The 26,965-nt window shown below is 40.9% G+C and overlaps 1 protein-coding gene across 1 annotated transcript in view; it reads left to right on the plus strand.

Annotated features, from left to right (window-relative positions):
- Nucleotides 1-14,925: 14,925 nt before the first annotated feature.
- The window catches only part of NECAB1 (N-terminal EF-hand calcium binding protein 1), a 208,316-nt gene continuing 196,276 nt past the window's right edge, over nucleotides 14,926-26,965 (plus strand). Inside the window, exons 1-2 of the mRNA XM_077167170.1 lie at nucleotides 14,926-15,081; nucleotides 21,488-21,512. Coding sequence (XP_077023285.1) covers nucleotides 14,983-15,081; nucleotides 21,488-21,512 — 124 coding nt within the window. The 5' untranslated portion in view covers nucleotides 14,926-14,982. The remainder of the gene's footprint in view (nucleotides 15,082-21,487; nucleotides 21,513-26,965) is intronic.

The raw sequence follows: 26,965 nt of genomic DNA on the forward strand, positions 1-26,965 counted from the left end.
AACTCATACTGCTACCCCCATGCCACCTGTGTTTGCATTCCTCATCTCATCATGGCTAGTGGCACTTCCCACTGCCACGTCACCCCATTCACTTTCAGCCTTGTCCCAGCCCTAGCATCAAACTCAACTATAATCTGTAAAGAAATAAACATCCTTATCGTAGATCTCTGAGATTCAGTTTCAATATGTCTAATGTTAGTCTAGCAGTGAAACAGTAAAATTAGGCTTGTGTCTTGTCCTTGGTGGAATTCCCTAGATGCAGAGTAGAAAGGGGACACTTTTGCAAATGATCGATGGAGAAACTGCTCTCAGGAAAAACATGCAAGGGAGAGAGAAGACTCCAGATACAGCAGGGGTTGAGACTGTGGTTTAAGGAGATGTCTAGGACCAGCCTGATCCCCCTACCACAGGAGTACAATTCTCATTCCAGAGGTAAGGGAACTAAATTATGCCCACAAGACTCAGTCTTTGTCTATGAGCCACCTTCAAAGACAGACCAGGTCCAAGTGAGGTTCTTCCATCTGGCCTTGCCGCAGCTAACCCTTGCAGTAGCTGGGGGTAACAAGTCCACCCACTGACTGGTAAAGAGGGTCAGGGCAGATTGCCAACAATATCTGCTACAGCCCACCCTTGCACCACTCAGATCCACATCTTTCCTGTATTAAGTTTTCCTAATCCACTCAGTCCAGTCAATTTTTCTGGCTTCTGTTTAGTCACAACTTCTGGGTAAACTTAAAGAAGATTAGCGAGACAAACTACATATAGCCCTTCTTTTGTTGTTGGTCCTGAAGAGGCAGCCAAAACTATCATATGACTCTACCACTATTCTAGATTTCTCTCACCCTTGGCTTGTACTCATGATGGTCTAGTTGCCTCCAGGTGAGTAACTAAAACCCACATCCCTGAGGCTCTGAATCCAATTCCAGGTATCCCTTCACTTTATGAAAGATGGCTGCAGGATCAGTTAATGTCCCATGATCAGAAGCTCTGTGTCCACTTGGGCCCACTTAGCATGCCAGGAGATGCTTTTCAGTGATTCATGTAGTTCTGTGCTACAGATGGCCAGGCCTTCCTCCAGAACTCTAGGTGCCTGTGTTGTGATGCTCTTAATAGTGCTTGCAAGAAGCACCACACCTGATAGCTAAAGTACTGTGGGACCTGCTGGGTCATATGGCTCAATTGGCAGAGCTGCTTTTACTGGTAGACCTGCTGCAGAACTCTTTTTTCCTCTCAACCCACTCAGAACTGATAGTCTTCCACAAAACCTAATTAATGGGTTGAAGAAGCATCCCCAAAAGCAATGTATACTGCTTCTGAAACCCACAGAGGCCTACCTACTGTTGTGCTTCTCTCTTAGTGGTAGAAGGGGCAAGGTGTAATAACTGGTACTTCAGCTTGAAGGAGATGATTGGCAAACCTTGGCCCCTGAAAGTTTTCCTAGTGTAACAGACATCTGAAATATTTTAGGGTTTATCTCTTGCCCTCTGAAGCACATGTTCTTATAAGGGAATTTAGAGTACTTGCCCTTTTCCTTCTCATTAGATTTAATTAAAATGATATCAGCAATATAATGGAGTTCTTAACACTATATCATATTGCCTCTTTAAAGAGTAGGACTTCAGGTTACACACTGGGTTTCAATGGGACTCTAGTATCTGGAAAGAGCAAGGTAGTCTTCTAATTTTTCTAGACAGGGTTCTGAATCAGGGATTCAGTATGGAAATCATACACTGGTCAATGTAATAAATCCAGGAAAAGTCCTCTGGCACATGCCCTTGTTACCCTACCCCCTCATTAGGCTGGTGCACCCATCCCATCTGCTTTGGGTATTGGTAGCTGTGCAGTAAACAATTAATCCTAACCAAAGAAAGGACTATCCTTTGCCATTGGCTTCTGAAAGGCCCTAAGCCCTTGGAATGTCTTTTCTGATGAGAGTATTTTTGTTTACCTGGGGGCCTTGGGTCATGCTAATATTCTGTGCTAACAAGGCAATTTATGCTGGGGTGCCTCTTACCTTACAATATCAGCTTGGCCTCTGAAGGGGTTGGTGACTGAGATTAGCCACATGAATGGTCAGCCATGTCTGTGTGACAGAGTCCAATAAAATCTCTGGGCTACAAGGCTTGGGTACATGTCGCTGGTTGGCAATACTCCATGCATATTGTCACAGATTTTGCTGGGAGAAATCAATGCTGTCCACTGGGAGAAGACAACTGGAAGCTCAATGCCTTGGTGTCTCTTGGATCCTGCCCTATGCACCTCTTCCCTCTGCCGATTTTAATCTGCATCCTTTAATTGTAATAAACCATAACCATAATAACTTTCCTGATGTCTGTGAATCCTTCTTGTGAATTATTGAGTCTGAGGGTGGGCTGACTGATTGCTGAGGCAGTTAAATCTCAGTAGAGCCTGCATGGGGAGGTGGCACAATTACCAACAGGAAGAGTAAGAATATGCCTGAGAATAATTTCTGAGGGTGTTCGACTGAGCTGGGGAATATGAAGCTGGATATGGGAAAATTTGTCAATATGGGGAAATTCACCCACTAGTCAGGACTTGATATCCTGGCAACAGTCCCTGGAGGCAATCCTAATACACAGCTGTGATGGCTTTTGGAGGCTTGGACAAAGCAGTGGCCCACATTAAATCAAATACAGATGGCAGAATCATTGTAGTTCCAGTTAGCTATCTGGGATCAGGCTCCTTGCAAATTGTACAGCTTTAGGCATATTTGACTTTCTGAGGCTCACTTTCTTTGTAACAAAATGATAATAATAATAGCAATAATGAAACCTACATTTCCTACATGGATATTAAATGAGATAAGAGATATAAATTTGCTTAGAATAGGGCCTGGCACAGTACCTCTTTCAAAATATAAATTATGGCTTTCATCACTACTTGAAAGAGTTCTCTCATGCATGCTGATTGTGTGGGCTTCTGAATATTACCCCTTCCTAGATTTCCCACTGCTTTGCTCAACTTGCATGTTTGGTAACCAAAGGTCTCCCATCCCAGCCCTACTTCATATTGAACGTATATGGCATGGGCTGCTTGTAATACATCCTGCATCGTAGGTTCTGTCTGCTGGCCTGGACCCACAGTGGGCAGGAGTAGTGTGAAATCCCAACCACTCTCATCTGCTTCTCATTTCTACTTCCATTGCATTGGCAGGAAATGGCCCTGCCCTTAGGAAGAGAAGAATGGAGTGTATCGTGCTCCCTGAGCTTTGAAACTGATAACATTATGAAGCCAGGGCCAGCCTCAGATTATAAGACTCTCCAAAACCACTGCCATCTCATTTATTCCATTTCAGAACTTTAGAATATATTTTTATTGCATCACTGTCTCACTTTGCAACTGAGCATCTTTTCAAGCATGCTTTGTTCCTGTCATATGAAATGATAAATTTGTGCATTTGAAACTGCAAATCTAGTTATCATGCTTTATGTAAGCAAGATAATTTTTTTCCTCTGGGGTTATTGAAAATATTTAATATTATGAATACTACCAAGATCTGAATTTTAAAAAGTTTAGTAAGTTGCAAAATGGATTCACTGATCTGGAGATCTGGAGAGGTTTTACAAAAGAGGTGACACATCAGCTGGTACTTGAACTATGACTTCAAGTTGCGCAGGTGGAGAAATGGGGTGGGAGAGAGAAGATGGATGACTATCCTGAAAAAGGGATAGCACTGGTGAAGGCATGGAAATGGGAGAGGACGGGGTTAGATTAGAGTGAGAGAAATGAAGTGTCAAATTTGACTGGAACAGAAGCAAAAAAATTGGTTATAAAGATATTGGGGGGCACATCCATAGCTGTCCTTGAATAGTGGACTTTCGTTGTGCCTATGCTTCAGCTCTGTTGCTTCAGAGTTGAATTTTCATTAAATAAATTCATTCATGATAATCATACCGTAAGTAATCTTTTGGGACATACATGTTAAAACCTCTAACCTTTTGAGGTGAAAGTCACAGGGGACTATCAGAGCATGGCAGATCTAGAATGGAAATTTTTCTGCTCTTATAATCAGTACCAAAACATCTATAATAACAATATTTTATATATAACAATATAACCTTAAACAAGGTATCATTATTTAAACATCTTTCAGTGAAAATTATTTACAAAATATAAATAACTTTATAATATTTTGGATTATAAAAATAATACACGGTCATAATATTTGAATACAAGAAAATATTAAGACAAGTCATTTGAAATATCACAGTACAGATGAAACGGCCACTAATATTTTGGTAAACTTTCTTCCCAATATCTTTGAAGGCTTACACACACACACACACACACACACATTACATAATTGCACACATTATGCCATGCTTTAAATGTTGTTTTTAACCTGATTTTGATGCAATTTTGAATAAATAAAAATATATTGAACCAACGTTCTCTTTGTGAATATTTGGCTTATGTAAAAATTTGGGGCCTATAAACGAAGTTATGATAAATATACTGTGTGTACGACCCTATTGGACCTAATTTATATTTTTTTCCTCAAATTTATCTGGGTCCACCTGCCTATCAGGACCTCTGGTGCTTGCTCAGTGGAGACCAGTGGCAGCCTCCATACTTGTCCCACCTTCAGCCCCTTCTCCTTGCACTGGGACCTGTCTCCATCTCCCCCAAGGTGAGAGTCATTTGAGGGAGCTGCAGAGGCCAGGCCAGGCTGACAGGGACTCCAGGAGATTCTGAGTCCTCCCACGGCTTCCAACTCTGAAGAGGCAGGGTGCTGGAAGGAAGGAGGAAGCAGCCTGGGGATCTCAGGTCTCCAGGCAGCCTGACTGCACCAAGTGACCCACCTGGAAGGGTAGGAGGAGCCAATGCCCCCTGTGGGAAAGGGAGGGGAAGGGAAGAAGGTGACAAATACATCCTTCCCTTCCTTCTCCCACCCCAGGAGCATTCCCAGGAGAGGGAGTCCCACACAGCCTGATCAGAGACTGTCTGGCATGACCTAATGACCCACTATATTTTCTTGTGGAACTGGTCACATGAGTAAGTACCACGTTTTTATTTGTCCTCCTTCCTTTCCTCTCTGGTTTTTGTGTTTCATTGCTTTTGCTGCCCTCGGATGGTACCGCCTAATGAAGCTTCACCATGTAAACTTTGCCTCAGACTGTACTTTCTAGGGAATCCCAGTTAAGACATTATCTTCCTGATATTGTCTGTTTACCCCCCTAGAAAGCAGAGCGTAGAAGACAAACTACTGAGCCAAAGGCATGAACATTTTAACTTTTACACATTAGCCACACTACTTTCCACAGAGAAAAAGTCAATTTCTTTTCAGTTGAGTTAGTTTCTCCCCTATCAACCTAATGCTAATTTCCTTTTGAGGCAGAAAATGATGGGCTGTAAAATGAATTGTTCTTACTCACCTTTAATCTTTTTGTCTTTTGCTAAAATTAACATTAAACTTACACTGTTTCTGAAAAAAAAAGTTCAGTAGCTTGCCAAAGTTCAGCCTAAGGAAAAGTATTTAATGATACCTTATAACATTTTATTTTTACAAGATTGTCCTCATGAGTGTTCCCATTAAAGAAACTAGTATGTAACTCATCTAATTTAAATATTCTTTTTTTATATGAGGTATTGACTTGCCAAATTTTAAGTTTCAAGAGAACAGACTGAGCTCATGGATTTATTGTGCAACAGATTTTTATTTGCAATGTTTGCTGAACCACCACTATCTTTCTGTGGTCTGTTAGGTGCTTAGCACACAGCAGAGAGAAAGCAAGGCAGTCCGGCCTCCACCTTTTTTAAGTTTACATGTACAGACATGACAACAGGCAATTATTGCAGAGTTTTAGTTTTAGAGGAAAAAGTGTACAATCATGCAAGGACTGCGTAAGGCTTCTTAGAAATGAGCTGCAAACTGAGGCCTGAAGAATGAATAGGAATCGGGGATATGGAAGTGAGGAACTGAAAGAAATTCAGTGTGTCTGGAGTCCACAGCAGGTGTGGTTGTGCATTTGGATGTGTCCATGTGCATGCGTGCACGTGAAGGTAAGGAAGTGTGCATATGTGAAAACATGCATGTATATGTGTGTGTGTGTTTGGAATTCTTGCTTTTGGGAAAAGACACTGCTGGAATTGGCAGGATTTTGAGAACAAAACCAAGGACATTTGGACCAAACCCCAAGCCCTGTAGGGGCACTGAATACTTACAAGCACAGGACAAAACTGATGGGTCTATGCTTTCAGAATGATTGTCTGTGAAGTGGAGCCCTAATAGGAGAAGGAAAGATGAGAGGTAGGCAGTCCCAGGAAAAGGCTTTAGCAGTGTTCCAGGGCGATATGGGGCAAGAATGAAAACAAATGGATGGCTGTGTTTTCCAGAGCTATTTATGTGTTAGAATTCATGAGACCTGGTCAATGATGGGATTTGTGAGAGGTAAACAGATTCAGGGATGATCCCTAATCTTCCTAAATAGAGATTCAAATGTTCCATCAAAGCCTGTCCTATTGAAAGCAATCACTTTTAGCTAGAGTACGGAATATATTTTTTTAATCCTCACAGCACTCCTTAAGGTAAGTAGTATTATTATTTCCATTTTCAGTTCACATAATTCAAACCTAGGAGGTTTGACTCCAGAACTCATCCTCCTAATTTATAAAAAATCAGACTCTCCCTGTCCCTCTATCTTTCCCAATATCTCATACTACTGTGATGCCTTCTATCAGTACAAGTGAAAGAAACTCAGTGATATTAGGAAATACTTTCGAACCCAAAGCATTTTTGCTCATTCGAAGAAGTGCAGTTTTTTAAAAATATATGCATTTTTTAACCCACTTCTTAGGAATTAGGTGTTGATTAAAGCTAGTAGGGTAAAGCTTAGTAACTATTTCATTATTAGTTTTCTTTTTGAAATATGCGTTTTAACCAATCCCCCCCCCCACACACACACACTTTTTCTAACAGACAAATTTGTGACTGGGAAGAAAATTGGAAAGAGGAAGCCATTACTATTGTTATCTTGTTGAGAATTCTCCCAAGTTCAATTTGTTCCTCTGTCAATTGCTTTAGTGAATTAGACTCTTTTGAAAACTTTCCCTAAGCTGTAAATAAAATGATGTATTTTACATTGCACTTAGAATAGAATCAAATCTACGTATCTCAAGGGTGCTATGGTCCAAAAGGACTAGATTTTTTCATAAAAAGTAATATCAGAGATTTACATTAGTGTTTTTAAAATATATGTTAGAAGAATAGTCTTGTGATTAGAATATGGTTTCTAACTCTTCTACAATAAAATGTAGCTTATTAATTCTGGTATAGGAATCACTTGGTTAATTTGCACTGTTAAAGGGAAATGTCAAATGCATTATTGAAGCCCCTTGGCATGTATGAAAGAGTGACCAAGAGAAGAAAATACTAAACAGGATGATATTGGGCACTTTTTGCCCTGAACATAATTGCAGGTATATTTTAAAAGTCTTTATATCATAGTGTTTGCCAGGGAAGAGTAGGTACCTTCTCAGAGTTCACATTATCTTGTGTCTGCCTCTCTTTTCCTTACAATTCTTTCAAGTCAGTGAAGTTCAATGATTCACACATAATTATGGTCCTCCTGTTACTGATTGATCCAACCAGTATCCATTGAGTGCTCACTCTGCATCAAGAGCAGTGCCAAGTCCTGGGGACTTGAGAATGAACAAAGTAGACAGGGTCTGCTCACGTTGGGCTCACAAGCCATTTATATCTATTCTCATTCATCCCACAGAAACTTTATCAAGTGGGTTCTATTATCTCAACTTTAACAATGAGAACATTGAGTTTCAGATTAAGCGACATGCTCACAACTCCATGGCTGGTAATAGGCAAAGCTGGGCTTGGCACCTCAGTCCTGCCCCTGCTCCGTTCCCTCATATTGACTTCCCAGGGTTTAGTGACACTTCCCCAGGAATTTATTGTGAGATCTCTAAATTTCCTATTTGTAGGAAGAGGCCAACCAAGGAAGGAATGAGGTCTGTTTTTAGGGCCTCATTAAAACTCTTGGGGGTTCTGCATATAGTACCAGGTCCTGTCTACCACCTCCCTGCAATTTTGAATTTTTAAAAGCTGTAGATGCATGTTGAAATTATAATAGCTATTTTCTACATTTTCTGAAATGGTAGCTAAGTTCATCAAACTTGAGCTTTCCTCTTTTGGGGATGTGGAGGTGCTCCTACTGTTTCCCCAACCAGAGGCTTAGTTTGCTGTTTGGTAACCTGGCACCTAGCTCTCTCCATGTGTAGCAGTTTATACTTACAAATCTTACTTCGAATCCTGAGACCTTTGCTTTGTCTCTGTATCCCTGGATCATCAATTCACGTGACTGGACCTTATGACAAAGATGCAGTTAACATAAATCACTCTCTTATTCTGATTCCTAATTCAGTATAAAATTTATTTAATATTCGTTCATTTCTTTGACATTTATTGAGCGCTACCAAGTGCCCAGTAATTTACAAGGTCTAAGACAGATGAAAAAGCATTTCCTATGTTGCATCTCAGAGTTCAGGAGGGTAAGCAGAGACGATACTAAAAAATATTATTTTTTGATGAATGTGATAAGGTACATAAAAGGGGAATTCTGGTTACCAATCCAGCGCTGGAGATTGGTGCGAGTAGGAGGGAGGCTCTCCCTAGTGAAAAGGACATCTTGGCTGATTCTTAAAACCCAAGGAAGGAAAGGGTGGGTTGATTAAGGAAAACCATGTATTCTGGGCAGAGAAGACTGAGGGCAACAGCCCAGGAGCGTGGGAAAGCAATGTCTATCCAGGGATCTGCAAGTAATGATCAATAGCTCACATTTTTATGCTATTATTTTTGTGCAAGGTATCATGCTAAGTGCTTTACATGGATTATTTAACTGAATCCTCATTTAAACCCTATGCAGTAGGTAGCATGATTATTTCTGTTTTAAAGTTGAGAAAAATAGGGGCTAGTTAACATACCCAAAGTCTAATAGATAGTAAGAAGCCAAGCTAGGCTGTGAGCCCATGCCTTTTGAATATGAGAATTTGTTTCTTAACCATCTCTTTCCGTTCCAGTAACTCTGTGTGGCTGGAACCTACCATGGGAAAGTTGAGGCTGTGAGGAGGCTGGGGGACTGTGGCAAGAGATGGCTCAGTAAAAGCGATTTTATTTCAAAGGCTCCCAGTGAGTCTCCGAAGGATTTTAAATTGGTGTGTGATATGCTTAGATGATGTGTACTTTAGGATTCTTACTCTGTCAAAATGTAAAACATGCATTGAAGGGAGGCCAGACAGGAGGCAGGGATATCGGGCAGGTGACTGTGCCTCTGTAGTACCTAGGAGATACAGTGTTCTGGTCTCATGTGGTAGCATTGGGGATGCAGGGGCGGGGCAGAGTCCAAGGATCACACTTGGCAACTGCTTGACTGTGGATGGAAGTGAAATAGGGGGCAGTGAAGGGAGCCTAAGCCTATTCCCAGGTTTCTGTTTCAGATCGCTTAACAGATGGTGACATTATTCACCAAGATATGGAATATTGGATCATTTGTAGAAAGTGATATGAATGTATTTTCAGACATGTTCAATTTGATAATATCTAGGAAATAGATACAAATTGATGTGCACCAGCCAGATTGAACTATGAAGCTACAGGTGAGAGGAGAGCTCTGCTGGTTATCTAGCCATCAGCCATAGGATAGTGGGAACCATGGGATTGGATAGTGTGAGCATGTGGATGAAGGAAAGAGAGAGAGGGGAGAAGGAACAAGAGAAAGAGAGAGAGAAAGAGAGAGAGAGAGAGAGAATGCTAAACCAGAGATAAAACTTAGGAAATATTAGCATTTAAAAGCTAGAAGAATTAGAAGATCCTATGGAGAAGAAAGACGAAAGGCAGAGAAACACCAACAAAACTGTGGTCTGTTAAAAGCCAGGGGATAAGAATTTTGAGAAGGAGGAAGCCATCAGAATTCTCACAGTTACTGTGGCTGCCTGCTTACTGCACCCTTGAGTCCAGACATTGTGCAATGCTCTTCACATGCCATCTCTCCAGTCCTCACAAGGCATGCTGGTGGGGGTAAAAAAGCTTCATCTTTGTTGAGTTCTCCCTGTGCCTAGCCCTTGCTAAACACTTTTACAAAATACCTTTTCCTTATTGCCCCTAAGGAAGAGGAATATAGGGCACAGCAATTCTAGCAAAGCATAGAGTTAAGAAAGCATAAGCTTGGGATTTGCTTGCTTTTTCAATGAAAGAGCTGTAAGTTGAACCATGCCATTGGACAGTTTTATTTTACCGTAATTTTATTATTATTTTTTTATTCTCAGGGTAAAATAACTCATAGGAAAGTTAATAAATTTGACCCATGGCACGTACTATTCCGGCTTCCTAATTTTGCTGTCTGTGGTTACATAAAGGTCGTGAAGGACAGCACCGATGTGGGGAGCTGCTGCTGTCCTCTCCCAGCTCTCTCTGCAAACCAAACTCTTTCTGGTGTTGCTCTTGTCTCATTGTATTACGATTATCTTAAAATAATATCTCCTTAAGTTGCATTTGCTCCACAAGGGCAAGGACAAGACTTTTTTGTCATTTCTCTAGCGATAGCCTCAAGTTAAGTTACTGGCATGAAGCAGATACTCATGTGCTTGAACAGAATTCTTTTTGTTTTTTAACCAGCTTTTTCCGGTGACCTAACGAATGGCCCTCTTTTAATAGGAGATATTTAGGCTGAATTTATCAGTCAGACTTCTTGGTTCAAACAACAGAAACAACTTGCACTAATGTAAAATAGAAAAGAAATTTTGGAAGGATGCTCAGTCGCTCAGGAAGTTAATAGGAAGGCAGGAGATTAAGTTTGGAAGATGGGGCTACAGAAATCACAAAGTCCACTTAGGCTGGTTAAGTTGTTTCCAGGGGCTCTGCTGGCATTGTGGCCACTGGACACCAAATTACCTTTGTGCACCGTCATTAATCAACTTTGTGTCCCCTTCCCTTTGTGTTCCGTGATTCAGATTTAAAGTCCCAGGTAGAGAGTCCCACTGGCTGGGACTCTCACAGTCTACTCTAGCTGCCAGGCAATAGGGAGAGGTCTGTCTTCCCTGCCTTCAGGAGAGGGGGTCCCGCCCCTGGTAAGGATGCACACCCTGGAGACGTGCCCCTAAGTCAGGAAAAGGGTCTGGACCCTGGGTAGCCAAAGCAATGAAAAAGTCCACTACACTGAAGAAAAGGATTCTGAGTTACTGATCCAAAGAATGACCTTTCTAGAATTTTTAAAGTAGAAATAAGATAGATTCGTGGCTGCCTGAATGATTTAGATAATAGTTCCAGTATGAGGCAGGAGTGAAATACAATACATTCCCACACGGATGGCTATCTTCTACCGGAATGCTACAAATGCCTTCGTGTCAAAGTCCTATCATCGTAAAGCCTGATAGATGGAATCTAGAATTACATTTCTATTTTTTTTAGGCTCTTTATACAAAGAAATTGGTGAGAGATGTACTACTTCCCTCAAGTCTGCTGTCTCATGTTTGTGACAGAAACGAGGTAGAGCAGTGCAGCATCTGTGTTTCAGGAAAATAATGTGTGAAAACTGTTTTCAAAAATCCTCGCTGTCTGCATAAAAAAAAAAAACCACTAAAAATATGTTTGGTTATCACTTTGTAGAGTCTATTGAGTTTGGCTGTGAATTAGACTCTAATTGCCATCCATTTCTGCTGGAGCTCTCCATGAACGTTACATTTTCATTAAAAGGAGAAGTCAGCTATGGCATCGTGGTTTTCATGCACAAGTCAAAAAAAATGAACGGTTGCTTGTTTCATAATTTTTATTTCTTCTTAATAGATCAGTTGAGAGAATAAGCAAAGCCACATGTATAGAAAACATTATTTGTAGTCAGCAAAGGTAAAAGGAATGTTTTCTACTGAAGTGTTACAACAGCTCCCCGGTTTTGAGTGATGACTGCTGATTATTCTGTTCTTCATTAACAATCAGTAAAAGTCTTCTTCCTCATCAGCTCCTGCTACCATCAACTGCATAACAATATTGCTACACCAAGAAGCACTCAATTTAAGGGCTAATGGACCAGCAAAGCTTGGCTTAGCGGGGCCGGACTTAAACTGCACTGTGGCAGAAAAACTTAGTCAATCCTCCATTCAATGACAAGAAAAATAATATTTTATGTTTTGTAAATTTCATAGCTCTGATGTGAATGGTTACCAGCCCTCCATCTCCTTTTCCTTGTGACTTTTCTTCAGTGATTTGAGTAGTCCGCATCCAATTGACGGATTGCTAGTTTGTTTTTAATGACTTTCTATTTTCTTCTGATGAATTGTTGTCAAGTAGAAGGGGGCTATTCTAGTAGTTTAGATAGCATTATTTGTAGTTAATAAGGTAAAAGGGCACAAGGCTACCAGATTAATTTTTCTGAAGTTCAGTTCTAATCAATAACTCTCCTGATTAAGTCTAATGTCTTTTTAAGTCCCTGCCTAATTAAGTCCAGAATTCTACTTCTAAAATTCAAGGTTCTTCACCCTACGGCCTCTGCCTAGCAACTGATATTTTATTCGTGTTTCCCTCTATGTGCTACTAGTACCGTCCAGCATCGTGGTTCTCAATCCTGGCTGCACATCAAAATCACCTGGGAAGCTTTTAAACACGCAGCAATGCCCAGGGCCCATGGTAATTGAATATGAATCTCTGGGGGTGAAGCACAGATATTGGTTTTATTTTATACTTTAAAAATATAAATATTTTGATTATCCATGACTAGAAAACAAACCAATCCAAGACTTATTTGAGTAAGTGGGAACCATATTATAAATAAAAATATTTATTCTCATATTTTGTGAGTCAAGAATTCAGACAGGGCATAGGTGTTTCTGCTGTCCGATGTCTGGGAGTCACGGCTGGGACAACTCAAATAGCTAGAGATGTTTCAAATGGCTGGGGTTAAGAATCATCTGGAGGCTCCTTTAGTCACATGCCCACTGCTTAGACTGGGATGACACAAAGGCTGGGCTCAGCTGGAACTGTCAGCCAGGGTGCCTACATGCCTTTCCATATAGCTTCGATTTCCTCCAGGCATGGTTACTCAAGGTAGTCAGACATCCTATATGGAGGCTCAGGACTCAAAGAGCTAATAATCTACTAGGAAAGGTAGAACTGCAAGGCACATAGCCTCAGAAGGCAGAGAGCCTCACTTCTGCTCTATTTTGATTGACAACCCTGTTGATTCAAGGGGAGATAATCCATCTCTCTGCAGGAAGAGTGGCAGAGAGTTTGTGGCCACATTTTCACCAAGAGATTCCAATATACAGTCACGGTTGAGAATGACTGGACTCATTTATCCCCAAAACTGATCTAATGAGAAGGGCTAGGATTTGGGTGAGGCAAGTGAGACATTTTAAGGTGCAAAATTGAAGGAAGCACTCACTCTCTGGGTTGTGTAAGTGCTCCAGGTACCTCACTTGCCTCACCCTAATCCTGGCCCTGCAAGAGAGCATCAGAGATGACGAGATGATGCCATCCGGGGAGTTGAGGCTCTTGGGTCACATACTTGATATTCTAAGTCAGTAAGCCTGGAGTGCTTACTGAAAGGATACTGCATGTTTACAGAGTCCTCGAGAACTACTTACACAGTCCCTGTGCTTTCCTCCTGCCATGCCTTTCTCATGCTGTGCCCATTGTCCAGAATTTTTCCTTCTATTTCTCTAAACTATTGAATATCCACCTCTCCTTATGATTCATTTCAAATACTGCCTCTTTCATCAAGACTTACTTGGTCCCCACACCCAGATTAGACGCAGTCTCCTGGAAGAAACCCATAGAATGTTTCAGATGCCATAAGACACTCATGTTTTCCCTGTATTATGGTTGTTTGTGGACTGGTCTAAGAGAAAGAACATGCTCTGTTTCCTTGGGAAGCTGTAAAAAGGACGCCTGGATCTACATCATCATTGTTTCACCTTGCCACACACTATTCAAGGTAGTAACCCACACAGTAACTGCCAAGTGTCTTACACATTTTTCATGCCCAACAAACAGTGGACATCAGTCCTGATGAAATGTGGCCAAATGATCATTTTACAGCATCACTGAAGCCCTCGAGCATTGAATAATCATCCTCCTTCAATCCTTAAACATAGATAAGGACTGCATCTTTGTCGTGACTTCGACTTTGGGAATCTTCCTGCTTGAACGTTACCTGACAGTCCTTTCTTTCCCCATAGCATAACCAAACGTCTTTTGAGACTTACTCTGTGGTGGCCCTTTGCCGGGGCATTATCTCTTTTAAGTCACAGAACTCTGAGGTGAGTGTCAACATTATGATCATTTTACCGATGAGGAAGATCCAGTAAGTTACTAGACCATAGGATCCAAAATAATAAAGCAGCACCCGAACTCTGAATGGCTTACGCCCAAAGCTAAGCTGTCTCCTGGTTGCTTGGCAGCATCCGATATCCAGGACCCCACCCACCTTCGGGGAAGGCCCTGTTTGTGTGAAAAACACAATAGACAACCCCCACCCCCCGAACCCCTCTCGGCTACTATTAGGGTCGCACCTTGGGGTGAGCGAGGGAGTCCTTACTTAGGGCTTTGGTTGTCAGGACAAATGCACCTCCCTCTGTTTATCTGTTTCCTCCCTCTCTCTTGGGGGTGCCTTCCCCTTCCCCCGCACTTGGGTGGTCGTGGGTGGGAAGGAGCCCCCAGGTCATCTCTGCCCGTGACCCACTGCGGTGCCCGCGAGCAGAGCCGGCCCTCCCGCGTGGGGGGCAGCGCGTTGCTAAGTGCCGGGAGGAGACCGATCCGAGCGCCGTCAGCGCAGGGAGGGGGACGCCAGCGAGAGCGTGTGGGAGCGCCGAGGCCAAAGGGAGGGAGGGGAGCCGGAGCCGGCGAGTGGAGGGAGGCGCGCGAGGGAGCGAACACCCACTCCGGCTCCGCGCGCAAGGCAGCAGCTGCGGCCGCGCCCTTGCCGGAGAGGGTGCGTCCTGCATGCCCGGCTCCAGAGGATGGAAGATTCCCAGGAGACCTCGCCGTCCTCCAACAACTCCTCGGAAGAGCTCAGCTCTGCCTTGCAGCTCTCCAAGGGCATGTCGATCTTCCTCGACGTAAGTAGAGGTGGAAGGAATTAGGTTGGTGGTTCCCCGCGTCCTTCTTTTCCCGACGAGGAGGGGCTCGTGTGTCCGTTTGGCTCAGGTGCTGATCCTCCGGGGTTTCTCCCCCGAGCCTGGGCGAGAACTACCTCCTGCGGCTGCACTCCGCCTCTCTTCCACTCCCCCCAAGAGGCTACCGCCCAGGCAAACGACAGAGAAACCACTGCCGTTCAACTTGTGAAAAAGGCTTGTCCCAGACCTCCAGCTTGGGACTTGGCAACCCTGAAGGAAATTCCAAAAGTTACAATTCCCAACAGCCTGGGCTTTCATGGGACGCGGTGGTAAATACAACAGTCTCCATTTGGCAGAATAGGACGTTTAAAAGGGGCTAAGGGAGAGTGGGAGCCTTGTCCCAACTCTTCTCTAATGGGCTCTTTTGCAGCCGCCAACCTCGCTTAGGCTCTCAGGCAACCAGGGGAAGCAGTGGAGAGTGCCCTGCCCAGCCATCCTCCCCAGCCCATTGGGAAACAAATGAACACGTTTGTTTCTCTCTTTACAGCTATAGCCAAGATCTCTTTCGTGATGCTCCTTCTTTTCAGTGCCACCTCCTAATTTTTTCCCCTTTTGTCTTCCCTGCGAGTTCTCCTCTCGTGTACCTCCCCAAGTTGTAATTGCTATTATTATCTTCACCAGTTCTAGATTTGACTGTCTTCTCTTCGCTCCTGTCCCTTGCTTTCGGGATATTTGACTCCCTCCACATTATTGATATGATGGTCATTCCTTTCCTTTCCCTGCTATTTTTCTGCCAGCATGTTGTGATTTCTATCTTTATAGCCATTTTCTTTCTTATTTATTTCTGTTTTGCTTTTCTCTCCCTCCTGTTCCTGCTTTCTGTATCTTTTTACCCTATCGCCCAGCTCTTTTCTCTGCCTTTAGGTTTTCAGGGCTTCCTGGCCTCAGTGACCTGCCAGGCTCCTGTCCCCGCCAGCTCCTCGGTGGTCATGTCCTGCTGCCCACCCCCATCATCCTCGCCACCATCTCTGGCTCACTGGGGACAATTCTGAAAGCATCTTGTTTCGGCATGATAGGAAATGGGTAAAGAGCAGCAGGAGTGCTGCGTGCTATTTCCTCTACTCTTCTCTGAGCTAATCTTTCTTATTAAAATTGAGGTGAGCCAGAGACCAAACCTGTTTCCTTTGTAGAGGGATGAAAATATGAGGAAAACAAGTTAGGAGGATCGTAATAGTGAGACACAGATAATGAAAATGGGGGGGGGGGGCACAGAGTTCTTGCCAGTTTATTCAATGAACTTAATGATTTTTTTTTTAATTGAGAAAGAAACTCCTATCAATATTTAAAACTGGTCTAAGGCACAAGATACAGAGAAGGTTCAAATATGTGTCCTGGCAACCTTCTTAGTCTTATCACTATGCTTTTCCTATTGAGGATTCAGGCATTCTTAGCCAGCCACCTTCTTCCCACCAAAATGTAAGTCACTCCATTGGATTGTTTCTGTAGCTTGTTCTCCATAAGAACTCAGCTCTGCTTAGCTTGGGTCAATAAAATGATGCTATAGTGCTAATTTTATTATTAAATAAAATTAGGTTGATATTATTCCTGCAAGTTCTGCCATCCTATTCAGGACCATAATGTCCTGGAGGAACTGAGCTGGGAGAAGGGGAAGGCACACCTGGAAGGAGATCTTCAGGGGCAGGAGAAAGTTAGGGCACCTGAAAATCATGTTATAGGGCTGGTGGACAAGCAGTGAAATTGATTCAAAGAGAGCAAAAGGGGCCTCCATTTTTTCTAACCTGCCTATACTCTGTCCCTCAAAGATATCTAGTGCATCCCCTGTCACTTTTTTAACCAGCTGTCAAATAATGTTGGTAGAGTGGACATGAAAGGATTGAAGCTTTATGAGTAGAAAGCCATCCTCCGTGACACACACACCCCAAACTTGGCCCAACTGTTCAAGCTGCTGCTTTAATAATTATAATAAAAAAGAAAAATCACATTTGTTTTTTGTAGATGCACCACTGTTCCCAAGTAAATTAACAGTGTTTGGTTCCTGCTCTGAAGGAATCTGTAGGCTATGAATAAAGCCTTCTTTTATCTGTTACTTGTAGACATTTATGAATCTATATAAAACAGATTTCATGAGAGGTGTTGACATGCTTGTTTTCCAGGAAAATGCTAGAGTCTTCAAAAAAACTCTGCCATTGGATATTATCTCAAATAGAAAAGATTTTATTTACTCTTTTCTCAGACATTTTGTGAAAAATTTAGCACGCTGATGAAATATGTTGCATGAAAAAGGATTTGCTACTTGAGAATTTTTGAATTACTCATTTCTTGATCATATTGTTTTTAACAAAATATAATGTGAAATACGAATATCACTTTATTTGATTAGCTTTAGTGTATTCTACTAGTACTGTTAAGAAGGGATGCTTTTTTGATTCATAATAAATAGATGATAAACCTTACCAATTTCAAAGTGGAACAGAAATGAAATTCATTGGAGGTTTCTGCACCACAAAGACTAATTTCCAAATTTAAGTAAAATTTTGATGGCCAGTGTTTACATTCCAGTGCCACTGAAACAGTCGGTCCTCTAGGAAATAATTTAAACTGCCTGTGAGAATACTGGTAATGAAATGACTACATATATCCAGCTGGTTAGAAACTAGTGCTAGATGTTTAACAAGAAAATCAGAGAAAGATTTATCACAACTGTTGTGGTTTTGCTCCATTTTCCTTATCTTCAAATTGGAAATAATAATGAGCATGGTACTGAACTTCTCTAGGTTGTTTTGAGTATAAATGAGTATCCACAGGATAAAAAACTGAGGGAAAAAATGTGCTACATCAATTTAGAGTATTAACCACATTCAGTGTTCCACATTGAATGAATAAATAACAACAGCTAAAATCTACAAACTTTAGTGACTTTCTTTAAAAATCTAATTGATATTGTTTTCTTTCTTAAAAAAAGAGAGACAGAATTACGCATCGGTTCATCATAAATACCCTTGAACTAACCTACTGGGGGCTTAGGAAACCTGGCACTGGACCGATGCATGCGCTGAGGTGGGTTCTGTCCCTCCAGGGACATGGTCAAGGAAAGGGCGCTGAGCTGGGTCCCGTGGGCAGCTCCATGGAAGGACGAGGGACCAGCCATTGTTCTGCTCTTACACCAGTGTACTATCTTTTCCCAGGTTGCTGTATTCCAGATAACAGAATAACCTCTAATTTAGAATGCCAGTTTGTGTATCTTGTGGATCCTCTTTTGAATCATTACATTAATCAACACTGCTGCTGTGCGAAGGGAGAATAATAAACCTTCAACTCGTCTCTGAAAGCAGGTTGAATACCAGATGCAATTGGTTGCAGCTCCACCCATCTGATGTCCTCTTCCTTTCCACTGAGTTTTCCTTTTACTCTTTTTTTTTTTTTTTTTTTGCTTTTTACTGTTTATTCCATCTTTAAAAAAAAGCTTTTAACTAGGAGTGACAGAGTCCTTCCCTACTTCACTGGGGAGGTGGGGACAGTAGGTTGAGAAGGAGAGAGATGACTTTGTCTACACTTCCTTCCCTTACGTGGGCATGAACAAACCATCTCCTCCTATGAAGCACAGTGGCTGAACAGTCAGGGACTTTGTGAAAATGAGTAATAGTTTCTCATCACTAAGATACTTAACCCTGAAGCCCTGCATATACTCATCAGTACTGAAAAAAAGTTAAGATGGGTAGAGGACAGTCAAAACAAAAACAACTTTTCAGGTACACTGGTTCTGTGACTGAATTCTGTTACAGCCGCACACTTCCTATCTGTCTAGTGACACATGCATAGTTGATGATTTGAGTGAGGTTAGTCCAGTTGGGAGAATGGCAATTAGCCCCATCATTGTCTACCCTAGGCAGTTGACAAGGCAAATGCCAATGTACTAGTTTCAGGAACCAGCAGAAATAGGGAAAACCGGGTTTTACTCTTCTCATCATATGTGATCAATTATTTTCACATGTAGGACCTACCCTAAGCAAAATTGAGAAGATGAAAACATATATACCAATTACCTATTCTCCGTCTATCTTTCAATGCTACTGCTATGCGTACTATCTCATGGTGCCTGGGGACCTGGCAGCAAAACCACCTGCTGGATGCCCAGGCCTATACACCATGACCCACCAACTAGGACTTCTCCTTTGGAGGTTTCTCCATATTCTACACAGGTCTCAATTCCCTGACCTATATCCTAAATTCTCAGGAATATTCTAAGTGACTGCCTTGCTCATCTCATCTCATTATCTAATTTTAGCCTGGTACATGGTAGGAGGCACTTAGCAAATATTAGTACAGTGAGTGGTGGCTATTGTGTTCATTTGTTAAACTTCCAAGATAACATTTGCATTTTAACACCTGCTTTCAATAATTTAAAGTGAGGCATGAGAAATTTCTATTGATAATCCTTAATTTATGGCAAAAATTTAGTATTACCTGCATTTAAGATTTGGTCTGAGCATCTATCTTGTGATAGCAATCAGTAAAATAAACCAATCCAGATTACTGTGTTAACATAACCTAAGAAATTCAATTCTCATCTTTTATTAGTCTGTACATTTAGAGGCAAAATTTGCAATGGGAACAGTTCCGTTCATATTTAATTACAAAGAACTGTGTTAATATAAAAAGCCACTATCATAATTTCATCTCCAAGAGGCTGAATGCTACCTTTGATTGTTCTTTATGAAATAAAATGAGAGAAGTCCTAGGCCCCGCGCTCGGGTATGTGGTTATTCTTTTCCAGAAGCCATCCAAGTAACTTCAAACTTTTGAAAATACAGATAGAGCTTGAAATATAATCTTAAAGTAAATCAGAGAAAAGAAATAGGATGCATTTCACTGATGGTGCCAGAGGAGGGGAATGAGGTTGTGGTGGTGAGATGGATTCCCCCAAATCACCACTAAAAATTGTCTCTGTGGAGTAAAAAGAATTTGCATCTCATTCAGTTCTAACCATGGAAGCTCCTACTATGGAAGGCCAGTCTTGATGCAAAAATTAAATACATGTAAAAGGGGACAAAGTTCTTACACACGTTGGTGTTGCCTATTGCTGGAAAAGTTCCATGAGTGGGATTATATTAGGAATATTATCAATATTTTAACTAAAGTACTTTTGAGTAAATATTAGATTTATCTATACTTCATCTCCATGAAGTTAACAGTAAAAACAAAAGGATGCTGTTTCTTAGAGTAGAAAACAGTGAAACAAACACCTTTGGGAATAAGTACTATTGCTCATGTTTTAAGCAGACTACCAAGAAGAGGCAAACTAGATATGAGAGTAGTTCTGGTTATTTAACCATAACTTCAGGTTGCTCAGAAAAAATAATTCTCAAGTTCCTCTTCCAAGTGATTGAAGTTTGTCCTTGCATTATGGTAGAGGGAAATATTTCTTTGATTGTATATAACATAGCTATGTTTTATGTTATCCAAATTTTTTTTTACTGTGAGAATACATATCAGTTGATTGCAGGTAACAGAAAAGGTAACTCAGACTGTCTTAAGGTCAAAGAAATACTCCTGTATTGGCACCTGTACTGAAAATCATCTAGTTGGAATGACTAGAGCAGGACTCAGTGAGTGACGTCGATACTGGTCCTTTTCAGTCTCTGGACTCTGTTTTCCTAAGAGTTGGCTATTTCTAGCTTATATGTGATAATAAATATAATTCTGCATAGGTCTGAATAATATAATCAATGCATATATAAGAAAAGTAAACTATTAAGTAGCCATCTGAGTTCCTGTTTATCACGCAATTTCTTTTTCCCCCAGTTTTATTGCAGTATGATTGACTTACATAAAACTACACATCTAAAGCTTAAATTTGAAGCGTTTTGACATACATACACATTTACAAATAATTACCAAAATCAAAATAATAATATATGTATTATCCTCAAAAGTTTCCTCCTGCCCTCTTGTAGACCATTTACTCCCTGCTCTGTCCAGTCGCAGGCAACCCTTAGTCTGTTTTCTGCTCTTGTAGATTAGTTTGCATTTCCTAGGATCTTATCAAAATGGAAGTATATACTAGGTACTCTTATGTGCTTAGGTTTTTCACTCAACAAAATTATGCTGAGATCCATCCAAGCCATTACATATATCAATAGTTCATTTCCTTTTATTGCTCAGTAGTATTCCATGTGGACTACACTGTATCACAGTTTCTTTATTCATTCACCTGTCGATAAATATTTTGGTTGTTTTCAGTGGCTATTACAAAAAGATCTTAAATGATAAACTTTTAGCTAAAATTGGAATTTTTTTGTTTAATAATAGTTAAATTACATGTGAATAAAATGTTCACTGCAATACTTACAAAAAAAAAGTAATCCATTTTTTCCTTTTTCTTTTCTAGATACTGAGGAGAGCAGATAAAAATGGTAAGACCCTAAATTTACAGTTTATTTTTTTAATCTCATGCCTTTTAGAACACCTCAAAGAATAGTGCAAAGGGCAAAACCCCAAGAAATTGACAAAGTATCAGTCTCTTGTACTAGTTACAGCTTCAGGTAAGTTTATGCCTCCACATAGTCATGAGAAGTTGGCAGAGGGATTTATATTTGACTGGAAAATGGAATTTATGCGCTTCACTGAGGAACTCTGCATACCTGAGCTCTGGTTATTTCCTTTTATGCTTTAAATTAATGTTAAAGTAATAACAGCTTTATTTGTCAAATGTCTACTGCATGTCAGGCATTGCGTCAAGTGTTTTGCATGTGTTGTGTCTTAGAGTAATTAAGACACTGAGCTAGGGCTTGAATCTAGGTCTGTGTGACACCAACATCTAGGCTGTCACATTGTATGTCATGGTTGCCGTTGGGGCTGCTACTGCACTCCTAGATGGTTTCCAGGAGTTTCTCTCTTATCTCTACTCCACAGTTCTTGGCCATAGCTTCAATTCAAAGTATATGCACTGAGTTTGATAATCTATAAAGATGGAGAAGAGGAATTCAGCAAATAGGAAGGAAAAACTTACTATGTCAAAGGTATTACAGTTTAATGTATGCCTGCACAAAGTTCAGTTATAAGCCATATCTTTTGATTCCTTTATTCCACCAGATATTTTACACCATAGAATACCAAGTCGGATCTTATTGAGTTTATCCTGCTGGTATTGTGTACATGCTGAAACAGAGATACATTATTGATGTGAGTTTCTGTCTTGAAGTCCCATTTCTTAGTGATGGGGAGAGAGTCTAGTCAAAGTCCAGATCGGACAGTTTAGAGATGTACATTGCAGTCTACTTAGCCATTAAGCAGCCCTTTCCCATTAAACAGCATTTTCCCACATAACAGAAAAATATTCCTTGGAGGAACAATAAATCAGGACCCAAGTCCTGATAATATTTAACTGTGCCTTCCATCTAATTGTTTCCTCAGTGTATGGTTTTTTTTCCTCTGGTTATTGATATATTATTCATTCAAGGGGCTTTTATCCAATGGAAGCACCTTTTTTTTCACTTTTTTAAAAACTTGGAAGTTAGAGGTAATGATGCTATCATCCTGTCTTCTCATCTTCACCTTTTGTCTTTTTCTGATATCCAACATCAGGGATGTCTAATGCACAACTGAATAGCCATTAGTCTCCACGACACCTGCCTCTCATTTCAGCAACCATCTCCAGTTCAGAAATCTTTATCTCCCTCTCAGCACAAGGTCCTTGTTATCTCAGGCTTTATCTTCATTTCCTTGGACTCCAAAGTTCTGATTCACAGCCACTGTTATCTTTATATCTTTCACTTTCTTTCCATCAAAACTTACCTCCTTGGTGGCCCGTTATAATCTACATTGTATTAAAGAACAACACCCAACAAACCAATTTAGATTATTTAACAGCTGTTGATAACCTTGTGTGTTATACTACATAGTAGTATACATAGTGTGGTCCTTTTCAGTCCCATGTTTCCCCAGCTGACTCCACCCCTCATGTAATATCTCCCCTCTTTGCTCCCTTCCCTTTGCCCGATCATACTGTGCTGTCAAAGCTACCTGCCCCTGCATCCTCATCTCCCACAGTCTTTACCACGTGTGCTTCCCTGCAGCCCACTGAAGCTCTGGGGGTTCCCTGAGCTTTCCTTCATCTTGCAGGCCCCTGTGATGTTGTCCTTGCTTTTACCTCTGCCTTTCCACCTTTAGATAGTTGAAGAATGCTTTTGTATTGCTTACCTTCCTGCTCAAAAGGTGTTTTATCTAGGAAGCCTTCCCCAGCTCACCCTGGTAGGGTCACTGCCCTCTCTCCCCTAGAATAGAATAGAGGGCTGCAGCCGTTTGCTGCAGAGTCTCTTCCAAACCAAACATTCCTCTCTAGATCAGGGACATTTCTTATGAGCAGACACAGAGCATGTCAAGTACACAGTGCTCAATGAGAGGTTCATTTAATGAACTAATAATGATTGGGGATGTTCTGTTCAATTCGCCACCCCTCTTTCTATCCACTCTTCCTTATGCTTCTTGTCCCTCCTTATTCTTCTCCTTATTTTCAGGGTAAGGTGTGTGTGTGTGGGGGGGGGGGGACTCAGGATAGGGGTTGCTGGGGAAGCCAAGGACACACTCAAGGACCATCGCCCAGCCCTCACCTGCCCTTCTTCTCTTCCCTTCTTGTTTGTATCCAGGTGTTTGGTATGTTTCCCTTTGTGCTTGTTTGCATGTAGGTATTTGGTATGTTTCTATTTAGCAGGAGACTATAGGCAGCTGGGGGAGACATTAAATCTTAACCAGCTCCAGTGGCTTGCTAGAAAGCAAGGGTTGCTCATTGTCAGGCCTCGCCCCTCCCCCTGGATTGTGTAAAAGCTCAGCGCAGGTGTCCTTCATCTTCAACGTGAAGAGAAGCTTAGGGAGCTCAGAGCTGCCGAGCAGTTGGCCTCACTGGGTGACTGGCCAGGTAGGGCCTTCTCTTTTTTTCCCTACTGTTTTGGACCATTTGTGCTGTGCAAGCAATAAAGTGGTCATTTGCTAGCCTCTGTTTTGCCTGAGGCTGTGTGCCCATGATGGACTGTACAGAAACTTGGAGAGTATCAGAGTTAGCTAGACCTGGGTTTAAATCACAGCTCTGCTTTGGGTAAGTAGCCTAAACACTGCACCCTCGGCTTTCTCTTCAATATACTGGAGATAATGATATTTATTATGACATGGGCTTTTATGAATAATAAATTATATAATGCTGAGTCCCCAGTGCAGTGCTTGGCATATAGTAAGAATTAAATTCATGCCCATTTTGCTGTTGCTATTATGATTATGATGATCATCAGTGCTCCTGAAAGCTTGAGCTGTTTTCTATGCTGTAGTTCTTTGGCTTGCTGAGACACTTGGTGATCATCCAGTCATTTTTATCCCAGTGGAGATTAGTGGGAAAAAATTAGAATTGAAAGGGGAAAAAGGATAGTGAGTAATCGAATGTAAATGAGAAGATACTAGCATTAAAAAGTAACAATATTTTTTGTATCATGTGTTCATTTCTGTATTTGCAAATAAACAGCTGTTACATATACTTGATATCTTGGTAACCCACCCTCCCATACTAGAAAGCCTTGTGGAAGGCATAATTGGTGATGGAATAATTGAAGCAGTGAGAGGTGGTAAGCGGAATGATAGTTATCTAGCTAGAGCTCAGATTTGACTTTTGGAATCAATGACATGGAGCAGAAGCTGCTGGAGAAATGGGGGGAAATGCATGATTAAGTATTAGCTGTAACAATGGTATCTTGTAGGGGTTTTTTGCTTTTGTTTTTTGTTTGGTTTTTAAATCATAGGCTGGATTTAAAGATAGGCATCAAAATAGGGTTGTTTATATGAACATCAGAGCTTTGGTGTGGAAAGTTCAGAATTAAACCTAGAAATGCAAAACTCCTGAGAAAGCTTACGTATATGCAGACTGACCAGAAATGGCAATGAAACATGGGCATCTGTAAACTTTGCAAAAAGGTATTTGTAACTTCACAAAAAGACTTATAATGATAACAGCATTGGCTCCTCCTGTTGACTTTCACTTTCTAAGAGCTGCTCCCATTTTTGATCAGGAAAAGGTAGATGTGTAGGACCGAGGCGCTTTTGTTCCAAATTTAATGGCTGATCTCTGTAAGAGATCCTTATACTTCTCCTCAAAGATCTTTAGTTCACTCCATCAGCCTGTACGTTGTAAATCTCTGAAGGCAGAGATCATTCTGTTTTCCATATACCAGGTCCACGGTGGTAAGCAAAATGCTTGCCTTATCATAGGTGCTCCATAAATATTTGTGAATTAAATCATGTGGAGTGCTTAACCAACAATTTGACCTTTGCAAACTGAAGAAGAAACACAGTTTACATCATTTAATAAGACTCAACACTTTGTGCTTATCTGTTTATCCATTAATAGTTTTAGCTATAACTTATTGAGGGCATATTATGGGCGAGGCGCTCTTCTAGGTGCTTTATATGCATTATTTTCGACTGTCATGAAAAGTCTTCCAGAATAGATAGTTTAGAGTGGAGGTAAGAGCACAGGCTCTGAGGTCAGACAAAGCCCAGTGTCCTGGCTCAGCCTCTTCCTAGCTTTATGACCATGGCAACTTATTCAGCTTCCCTGTGCCTAAACAGGGTGATAATGATATTTCTTCTCTCATAAGGTTGTCTTGAGAATTAATGAGATTATGCCTGTAAAACAGTTCCAATATCACACACAGTAATTATGCTATATTTTTAGCTATTTTTAATTTATCCTCACTTTTTAAATGAAACAAATCAAGTGCAGAGAGATGAAATACCATTCTCCAGGTTAGATAGTTCTTAAAGAGCAGAATCAGGATTCTTGAACCCAGTCTACCCAACTCCAAATTTGATGATGTTTTCACTTGTTCCATCTACACAGACATACATAATTATGGTTATAACCTGAGTTTGCAGAGATTCTGAATATGATATCGTGTTTCCCCAATACACAGTAGTTTCATTAAATCCACTAATTGCTTCATTAGTAATCCAAAAGAATTATGATTCTGTGAATGACTAATCCACTTTAAGAGAATAATTATGGTAATGAAAAAGCCTAGTCGAAGAACAGGTGATATAGTACTTGTGTATTTGGGTATATTTTGAAGATTTCATGGCATCCTTATATAGCCAATATAAATAGATTATATGGGAATTGGTTTAAATTTGGTTTATTCAACTAGCATGTAAACATATAACCTTAAAACCCCAACCAAAATCATCTATCTGAGATTCTATAAAGTTCCATGCACTATGATTACTTAAAACCCTAAACCTCCACATGGTTCCTAGGCTAGACAAGTCCTGAAACCTAGAGGGCCCAGCCTCTCCAGAACATCAGCAAGTTCCATCTGCCTGCTCCATATTATTGACAGCCCCTTCTAACACAAAAAACTTAGAATGGCCTTAGCCCAAGTACCCCTAAAGGTTGAGAGAAAGATCAAAGGAGAAGGTGGAGTTATAACAGAAAGAAGATAGGATTTAACAAGTAAGTATGACTGATGAATCATTATGTTGATTTTAGTCTCCAGTGTCTTAAAGCCGCTAGAAGGAAAAACCTAAAATTGTGGAACTGTAATCCATGCCAAACTCTGAAATCTGTTCTACAACGGAGTTGTGGTATGCTTTGAATGTATTGCTTTTTTGTATATATGTTATCTTTCACAATTAAAGATATTTAAAATATATATATAAAACCTAAGATAGAAGAATGAAACAAAGACTAAGTGGGAGTGTTTTCCCTGAAGGTGGGGTCATGGGCTAGCAAGGTTTTTAAGTACTTTAGAAACTCTCTCTACAGAAGTCTGATTGTGTCTCCTGCAACTTGATAACAAGGTGGTCCTTCCATGTGAACTGAATTAAAGCA

The sequence above is a fragment of the Tamandua tetradactyla genome, chromosome 6, assembly GCF_023851605.1.
Source record: "Tamandua tetradactyla isolate mTamTet1 chromosome 6, mTamTet1.pri, whole genome shotgun sequence".
NCBI classification, from domain to species: Eukaryota; Metazoa; Chordata; class Mammalia; order Pilosa; family Myrmecophagidae; genus Tamandua; species Tamandua tetradactyla.